Source organism: Taeniopygia guttata, chromosome 4, assembly GCF_048771995.1.
Source record: "Taeniopygia guttata chromosome 4, bTaeGut7.mat, whole genome shotgun sequence".
Taxonomy (NCBI): Eukaryota; Metazoa; Chordata; class Aves; order Passeriformes; family Estrildidae; genus Taeniopygia; species Taeniopygia guttata.
In genome coordinates this window covers 6,323,585-6,333,252 of record NC_133028.1, presented here as the reverse complement: position 1 = coordinate 6,333,252, position 9,668 = coordinate 6,323,585, and the positions used below count along the sequence as shown (strand labels likewise).

The window sequence follows — 9,668 nt, the reverse complement described above, 5'->3', positions numbered from 1 at the left end:
GATACAAATGAAGAACTGTGTAACTCTTGTAATTCACTCAGAAAATGCTCAGGAACAGCAGTTTGACTTTAATTACTCAGATCAAAGGAAAAAGGCATTTTGAAGTCTGGTCTAAAATGTTATTTATTACTCCTTTCACTAAAGCATAGATCAGCTCAGATAGAAATAGCACTTTGGACTGGATTTGGTTAGTGAAAATGGAAAAAAAATATTCATTGCTTTGCTGATGTCCATGCATATTGGAGGCTATGTTAAATCCTAGTTACAGCAGACTGGCAGAAAGCAAAAGAAAAAGAAAGAGATAAAGAGAGAAAGAGAGACAGAGAAAGAAAGAAAGAAAGAAAGAAAGAAAGAAAGAAAGAAAGAAAGAAAGAAAGAAAGAAAGAAAGAAAGAAAGAAAGAAAGAAAGAAAGAAAGAAAGAAAGAAAGAAAGAAAGAAAGAAAGAAAGAAAGAAAGAAAGAAAAAGAAAGAAAAAGAAAGAAAAGAAAGAAGAAGCATGCATAAGCTAAAATGAGGATAAATAAAGGTCATAGCTCCATGTATTGATTGCAAAGACCTGAAGCTGCTAAACACACACAAAAGTGCCTTGGCTAAACAAAATGTAAAATGGGCATTCTCTTTTCTCCAGACTCCACTCCATAAATAGATAATATATATGTTCTACCTAACAGTCAATATAACACCAGTATTTTAAATGTGGTTTTATCAGCCAATACTTCCTATTTCCAGCTACAGTAATCCACATGTTTGGTGTGGGGATTTGCTCGTGGTTTTTTTATGTTTGTAGCAAACTTTTAAAAGCTGAGAATCTTGGGCAAAGAAATGCTCTGCTGGTAAGACAAGGCGAAGAGAAGGTCTATGCCTACAGCTCCTTACTTAGTTGCATTTCCTATCAGGTCCAGAATACAGAACTGACCTGGCAGGTGGCCTGGATGCATCCCAGCACATTTGGATGACAGACCCTAACTCATCCCAGCACATTTGGATCACAGATTCATAGCATGGAGTGAGTTGGAAGGACCTTTAAGGATCAACTAGTCCCATTCCCTGCAATAAGCAGGGACATCTTCAACTAGATCAGGTTGCTCAGAGACCTGAACAACCTGGCCTTGAATGGGCATCCACCATCTCTCTGGGCAACCTGGTGTTTCACCATGCTCATCGTAAAAGAATTTTTTCTTTATATCTAGTCTGAGATTTAAAGATTTAAAGGGCAATAAGTAGCTAGAAGATACTAATTGGTTGGTGGTCTTGAATTTTTCTCACCAGTTTGGCTCTCTGCATTTACAGGATCATCAGGGTTGGAAGAGAACCTCAAGATCATCCAGTCCCACTGTCAAACCAGCACCACCATAATCACCCCTAAACCATCTCCCTAAGTGCCACATCCAGTCACCTCTTGAACACTTCCTGAAACAGTGACTCCACTACCTCCCTGGAAAACTTACTCCAATGGTTAGCCACACTTTCAGTGTAAAATGCATTCCAATATCTCATCTGAACTTCCACTGTTGCAGTTTAAGGTCATTTCCTCTCATCCACTCAACACTCACCTCACTACAGTTTCCTTTCAGGTAGCTGTGGAGAGCAATGAGGTCCCCTCAAGTCAACCTCCTCCAGACTAAACCACCCTGTTTCCTCAGCTGGTTGTCAAAGGACAAGCAGAATGACAGACTCCAATGCACCCCAACACATTGGATGGCAGCCCCAGGCCATGCCAGTGCATTTGAAAGACAGACCCTACAATGGAGGGGTGTGAGTACACACGGGGACGTGCCCCTGTTTGCACAAAGAGGCCATAAATGTGGGTGCAGACCCCACTTTGTGTAAATAATGTCATGACTGCAGCACTAAGCTGGGAAGTGCTGGGATCATCCTGCCTGGAGGCAGCTGGAGCTGGGTGAGCAGCCTGGGTGTGCAGCCCTGAGCCCATGGTTGCCCTGAGGTCACTCATGCAGCCACGGTGCTCACTGCGAGCAGCACAGCCAGGTGCAGGGATGTGCTCTGGCATCTCTTTTTCTCTGCAGCTCAACTGCATTTCCTTAGGGCCAGAAGACACCACAAGATGACCTCATATCTGGGCTTCATGAGTCCCTTTATCCCAGTAACATTCCCAAAATCTTGCATTTAGCCACATGCAGTCCACAAAGCACCCAGCCTTGAAGATTTTGAGAGTTGCAGTGTCTACCTCTTCCTTTGATAGGTCTTTCCACATTGTGTGCATTTCTCATTTATCTGTGTCTGACTTCATACTGGGGCCATTAATTTCTGCCCCATCTTTTTCTGCCAATGGGCCAGCCAGAGAAAAGATGTAAAAACCTGGCAATGGCTCCATGTGTCCAACTGGATTTCCCATTGGACATTGCATGGATTTTTTTCCCACTAGCATCTCCAAGAGCTGGAACAAACTCCGTATGGGTAATAATTCCATAATTGCAAGGATCTTTTCCAATGATTCCATGTTAATCATCAGCTTTGAGCACTTTGGAGTCCTGAGTATGCTCAAAGTTCCTCATATAGGCAGAGGTGCTGCCCAGGTAGGAAAGTCATGATAAATTCCCCTTTAATATCTGACCATCTCCCAGGGTTTCCTCATCTCTGCATCTTCCCCAGGTCTTTATTCCAATATTTCAAACCTCTCAAGAGTTTCAGACAGCCACAGAAATGGAGTCAACAGAGAAATATTTTTTCTTTCCTACCCCAAGTGTGCAATTTCTGCACAGAGTTTTTTAGGTCTGAGGCCCAGGTCAGGTCAAGATGAAGTTTGGGTGAGGGCCAGCTTTTTTGAACTTACGATGTCACAGCTTGGACATTTACTGCCTCTGGAGTGAGAAATTAGACACTCACAGGTTTGCCTCAAAAGAGGTGGAGGTGCTGAGCTTGACCTTGAAATCCCTGGTCCACTCCAGGTACTCCAAAATTTCATCTTGCTAATTAAAATTTGGCTTCTAGTGCATTTATAGCATTTGGCTCTAGAGGTGAACAGATTAAAAACTGTCCTTTTTCACTAAAACCCAGAAACCTTTCCCAAATCATTAAAATTAATGCCTCTGCTTGATTCACAGAACCCACACAAAATATCAGACCAAGCTGTGGCACACAGGTAACTTTACTATATTTTCTGTTTGCCCTGCCAGCACACACTCCTGATGTGTGCTAACAAACACACACCCACACAGAGCCACACTTCCCTTCAGAACACAGAACTCTAAAACACATTAAGACAATTCCAGGCTTTTATTCCGTTTTTTCTGCAACTTTTATTACAAAGCCACAGACACACTGTGCCATTCTGTCTCCTTTGATGTGTTCAGTTATTGTATTTTTCACCAAATGAAAACCACAGAACACTTTTTATCTTCAATGTCTGATAAGTTTTCAGTTCGAAAGGGGCCGACCACAAAAAGATTGTCCATACAAAGTTAAAAAATGCCATGCACATTGGTAGGCAAAGCCATGTTTGATCTGTAATGCAAATAAAATTAACAAAGATAGTGAGTTTTAAGGCTAAAATTCCTTTGATCTTTGAAGCTCCATGATTTTAAAAGTACAACTGCCTTCTGTATCACAGCCTGGCATGGACATCGATATGCCTATATGCATATGTATACAAATACATAAAATGAGAAATCTTCTCTGTTCAACATAGGGTCAGTTACCACAAACAAGACAATGGTTTTCTTTGAACACCCTCTATTTAGGAATTAAGATGCATCCAAATCTTTTCCCACTGAATAAAAACATATTTATATACAAGTGTGGCCTGGTTGAATTTATTTAAACTATGGAAGACTTTGCAATATATGCAAGGCACAATCAAGCCCTAAAATTCAATGACATGCAGTAGGGCTGGGGACAAAGTGACTCAGAAAAGGTCTTAGAGGTACCTTATGAAGGAAAAATAATTCCTCAAAAATGTGAAATCCACCCAGGCACAGCAAGCCAGTGCAAGGCCCAGACAAAAAACCACAGCCCCTCCTAAACAGGGCATGTGATGGTATTTCCCTGGGGGGAAATCTCACACCATTTCTGGTGGTCAAGATGGAGCAGATAGCCAAGGCAGGATGAAATCCCCACGCTTTCTGCAAATCAAGACCTTTATAGCATCTCTCATGGTGCATCCAAAACCAGAGCTGCATTCTCAGTGCCACAGCTGAGAGCTGCAGCTGCCCTGCGCTGATGCATCGTCCACGCGGGGTAATTTAATGCAACATTTGCCTTTGGAGAGCTCTGTCAGCAGCACTAGAGATTTATCTTTGAAGGGCAGGAAGAAGCGACTCCTTCCACTTGAGCCATCTGACAAAAAGTGAAGTTTTTGCCTGCATGGTCCAGCACTAGGGAGCTGGGTCACAAAGGGCAGAAGGCACTGGTGGAGAGTGCTACACACAGCCTGGAATTCTGTGCTGGATGGGAAATACAGGAGTGCTTCTCTTAACCCACCAAGCCCCTCTCTGAGGCTCAGAGACAGAGCTGCCACTTGAACTGGTGCCATTAGAAAATCCCTCAGGGTTTGCTTAGGGCTGAACCCCACAAACGCAGCGCTCACCCCCAGCTCTGAAGCTGGTGTCAGTGCTGCTCACACACCACGGCTCAGAAGTGTCTCCTTGCTACAACACTGGCCCAGAGAGCAGAGAAGGGCCACGGGATCCCAGGGGAATTCTGCCCTTTGCCATGCCCCTAATGCTGCTGGACTGTGCAGGAGTTTGGGACATACTACGGTGTAGCAAGTAGCTTCCCACAGGCATGAGATATGAGATGTAGACTTTAGCATCTCTCATGGAAACATACACTTAACTGTCTCCTTGAATTAAAGGCAATGCCCTTAGTGTATAGAGGCTTTTTTATTTATTTTTTAAAATTAAATGACCCACTATACTTCAGCCATTAAGAACTCCTGCCTAAATCATGCCTCATATCCATGCCTTATATCAGTGCTCACACTTAAGCTGCTCTCAGCTCTCCCTGAAGCTGAAAGGATGCATATAAAGATATCCTTAATCTGAATTTTAGGGATTTCATAAATTTGTGTCGAACCCTCCTGCTGAAAAAATACTAGTTATCAATGAGTTGCTTTATTACAACCTCTACAGGAGGACCATCATGAAGGATGGTCTTCCTCTAGGGGTTATTACATGGATAACCTACTCCAAAGGCAAGAAAGGGACTTTTTGGAGCAGAATGTATTGGTGAAGAAAGCAGGAGCTGACGTGTTTCACTGAATCAGGGCCCCATCTCGCAGCACCACGGCTGAGCAAACAGGGAACTGTTTGGTTTGCTGGTGATTCAAACAAACCACCAGAAAAAAATCACTGTGGGTCAAAACAGAGCAAATACCTCCACAAATGTTCAGAGAAAAGCAAAGCCTAAAGCACACCTTTGTTTCAAATTAAATAAAGTGTTTCACTTCTAAATGGAGCAGCTGGTTTGGCGTCAATCTCTTTCATGGAACAGGCTTGAGAAGGAAGTAATTCCAAACTTTAAAATTAGCATGTTTTAAATTTTCTCTTTTTTTTTTTTTTTTTTTTTTAACCATCAAACTCTAAATGAAAAGAATAGAAACAGTTGCATCATTGCTGAACCTGCCTTCTCCAAAGAAAATGTAGGCCCCTGAAGAGCTGTGTGCCTCTCTGTGGTGTGCAGCAGAAGGAAGGTTCAAGCCCCTCTGAAGGGGAGCAGCTCCTGTGTTCTCTCCTCACTGTGCCCAGCTCACCCTCCACTGGCTCCCGAAGCAGCTGCAGTTACAAATTAAGTGTTTCACCTACATTTCATGATTTCCCCTTCCAAGCACCCTGAGGCCAAAGTTCTTTCTACAGCCTCACAAATTGTTATGCTTTGATTTACAAAATTTTCTTTAAAAAAACCCAAACCAACAAACCACTGCAGGTCTGGGCATAAAAAACTAATGAATCATCCTCCCCACACCCCCCAGAAATGCACAGTGAAACAGCTTTCCCTGTGAGAGAAGAGCTCTGCTGCTGGAGATGGCTGGGGTCCATGAGAAGTGATCTGGCCACTGCAGACACCCACAGTCCGAACACAGACAGTGGAAAAGGTCAGTTTCTGATGGACAGGATGGCACCAGCAGCACCTGAGGTGGCAGGAGATGACACCTGGCTAGTGTGAAAAGGCATAGAGACAGGTGGCCTCCAGGTTAGCAGAAGCACAGTTGGTCACAAGCTACATCAAGTGTGTTCTGAGCATGGCATCTACAGAACCTGAAAAAAAAATCTTTATTTTCTTTGATCAAAAATACATATAGAAATGCTTGTTTTGAGGAAAATATCATACATTTTTTTTCTTGTTTAACAAAATAAATTAAATATACATGACTTCTGTTTAAACTCTATATAGAATTACAAAGGTTTTATATTTTGCAATTGGATTCATTTCCAGTCCATATAGGTATTTAATATGGTCCTTATTTATTTTCTCTTCTTTCTGTTTTCACTGTTGTTTGAACTGCAATGTTTTGTCACTTACGAAGTGATATCTGAGGGGAGGGGACACCACACACAACCTAGGTGGATATTTCTCAAATGCAATTTTTTCCTACAAGATTATTTCACTCTCTTTGCTTCTTACTATTTTTTCTAATGCTTTCACGTATTTTGCATTGATGCAGAAAATCCAGTAGCTTGTCACTCTAAGCCATCAGAGAAGGACAGTGTGTTTTGCTTTCTTCACCATCAGCAGTTCAATTATTATTATTATTATTATTATTATTTCTTAAATATAAATATAAAGGTGTTCTGTACAATGTTCCTCTTTCCTTCTTTCCTTTTTCCTGGCAGTGGCACTGAGTCCTACGACCAGAGGAGTGGAGCTGATCTGCAGAACATCCCATGAGAAACAAGATGCCTTCACCTTGCAGAAACTGAACCAACCAGCTTGGTTAGCTGATTGTGCTGACCACAACTGAGAAGCACATAGCATTTCACCTCGTGAACAGAAATTGGTTTTTTCAGACCCTCTTTTGTTATTTTTCTTTCCCTGGAAGAGATGAATGGGTTATGCCTCCTGGTGCTCTGGCACTAAACCTCAGGTACGTTAGAGCTTGAGTCACTCAGAGCAGGAGAGGTCTGGGGGTTTCCCACCAAACAGGTGATGCCCAGCAGGCATCCGTGCCCAGCCAGAAAAGTACCACACACACCTCCTGCTCTGCCTGCTCCCTTCAGTAACACAAGGAAGGAGGTGATGGTTCACATCCCTGTGTCCCATCTCACTTGTTGCCACTTTGATTAAAATACCCAGGAAGGCTCTGCTGCTGGAGACAGCTGCCTCTCTGCTGTGCATTGGAGTTCCTTCATTATTCCTCGGCTACATCCTGATTGCAATAATTAAAAAAAAAAAATCTCTTTTCTCTCTGTGTCTTTCTCTATTATATATATATTTATATAGATAGATATAGATATATACACATATATATATACACACATACACACACGCATATACAATTATATATATATGTATATATATATATTTAAAATTACATATATAACCTTTTCTGTCTGCTTTGCCTGTTGCTGGCAGTGCTGAGCTGACTCGGAGCAGTCTCTGCTGAGGTACCACGAGGAAAAGCCCAAACGAGCCACTGTACACGGGGCCAACCCTTAGCACTGGTACTGAATGTGCTGGTGCTGGTGGACTTTGCCTTCCACGTGCGAGTGGGTGTGGGTGTGGATGTCCGTGTAAATCTTTGGGTACATTTTGGAGGCCATGGCAGGGGCCAGGGCGGGCCCCTGGGACAGTAAATGCTGCTGCTGGGCCACGTATTCCTCGTAGTTTATGGAGGAGATGCAGTCCTTGTCGGGGAGCTGGGAGACGCAGATGCGGTCGCGGGGCTGCGGGCGGTGCACGGGGGCAGCGGCCGGGGGCGAGCACGGCTTCTTCTTGGACTGGCACAGCCACAGCAGGATGGTCCCGAAGATGAAGACAGCTCCGGCCGGGATGCCGATGATCACGGGCCAGGGAAGGCTGCTGGCCGAGGAAGGGGGCACAGGTGCGCTGGGAGGTTTGGGATCTGGGCATGGTGGCAGGGGAGAGACAGAAAGAGTTAATTACGTGCAGGCAAAGTGGATTCGAAACAGATGTCGCACTTGGGCTGGCTGTTGTACAGACTGTCTGGCAACTCTGCCAGACCAAGGAACGAGGGGGAAATCAAGCCAGCACATGGTGTTTGGTCACTGCTTTGCTTTTCAGTGCTCCTGGAAGGACAAGCAACTCATTTTCTCTGGTTTAGGGGTCAGGAGGGGAATCTTTGGGGGATTTTATAACTCTCTTATCCAAGCTTTAATGCATGCACACTAGAGCCAGCCTGAGAGAGTTTCCTAACGCTCTCACTCTGTAACAGAATGGGCTTTGCTGCCAACTGAAGGACACAGCACAGGACATGTCAGTAAAACTCACTGTCACCAGCCCAGGAGGCACAATCAGGTCGCCACAGAGCTGCAGCATGCTGCCCACCAACCTCTGCCAGGTGTAGCTCTGCCTGCAAGAGCTTCAGACACTCCCTGGAAATCCTGTCTAGCAATCCTGGAGCTACCCAACAGTGTTCCACCATGGCAGTGAGAATGAATGTGGGGTTTTGGAGGTGTTGTCTTGACGTTCTTATGTAGTTGGGAGGAAGGCTGAAGGATGGGAAAAATGTAGGGGAGCTGGTGGCCCCTCCTTGGTTCCCAAGCCATGGAGAACTGAAACTTCTTTCAGCATTGAAATGTGTCCCCAGCTTCCTACCCCAAATGGGCTCCACCAGTCTCTTTGGAGCTGCTGCTGACTTTTCAAGGGCAGTAAATTTAGCTACTGGAGGAGATAAGATGCTTTAGACATCATCTTTCACAACTACCTCCTCCTTTATCTCTCTGCAGTTGGCAGTCAGTGGCTATTCCTGGATAGCCACTCGAGTTTTTCAGCCTGATCTCCTGATTTATAGACCCAAAAGGAGTCCTGGGGTAGGATTCTAGCTGAGCTGTGAAAATCCTTGTCTAGATAGCTACCAGCTGGAATATCAAATGCCCTGAAACATACCCAGGCACAGAATTCAGCTTGCAGGGAGGCACCCAGAAAACTTCCAAAACCACAGGCTGTCTTAATCATTCAGTAGGTTATATTCAAACATCTATCACTTAACTTTCAAGCTAAACTTTTTAAGACATTAATGTCTTTTTCTCTCCTTGACAAATAATCCTATGGGTAGTTTGAAATGTTAAATATATACCATGTGGTCTCTTTGAAGTTAGGAGGACCTATACTTTGACCTCAGTAGATGAAATTTTGATTCACCAGCTCTGGAAATTACAGGATAATTTAGGCTGGAAGGCAAGTCTGGTCCAGCCTCCTGTAAAAAACATGACATGAACAGAGAGTTGACCTATCAGCTGACCATGAAAACAGAAGTCTTCATGCTGGTTGGCAGAAATCCTATGCTGGGCTGAAAAGAAAGTATTTTTATATTCATCCACTTTCCTCAGAGCTGTCAATGTCAAATCTGGTAGATTTACAAGCAAAATGGTCTTTTTTTAACTCATGGCTTTACAACCACATCTTTGCATCTTAGGGCAAGCTGGGTTCTCCTTTTCCATCACGGCCAATATCAACAGCCCTGCAGGCTCTGGTTCTGGCATAAGGCCTCACTGCAGTCCCATTTAAATCCATGGAAAGTCCCCCCCTG

At 43.9% G+C, this 9,668-nt stretch overlaps 1 protein-coding gene across 4 annotated transcripts in view; it reads right to left on the bottom strand.

Moving 5' to 3' along the window:
- Positions 1-3,223: 3,223 nt before the first annotated feature.
- The window catches only part of FGFRL1 (fibroblast growth factor receptor like 1), a 166,283-nt gene continuing 159,838 nt past the window's right edge, over positions 3,224-9,668 (bottom strand). For all 4 annotated transcript variants that reach the window (XM_030270521.4, XM_032747952.3, XM_032747950.3 and 1 more), the window contains exon 7: positions 3,224-8,021. In XM_030270521.4, the coding sequence (XP_030126381.2) occupies positions 7,612-8,021 (410 nt within the window). In that variant the 3' untranslated portion in view covers positions 3,224-7,611. The remainder of the gene's footprint in view (positions 8,022-9,668) is intronic.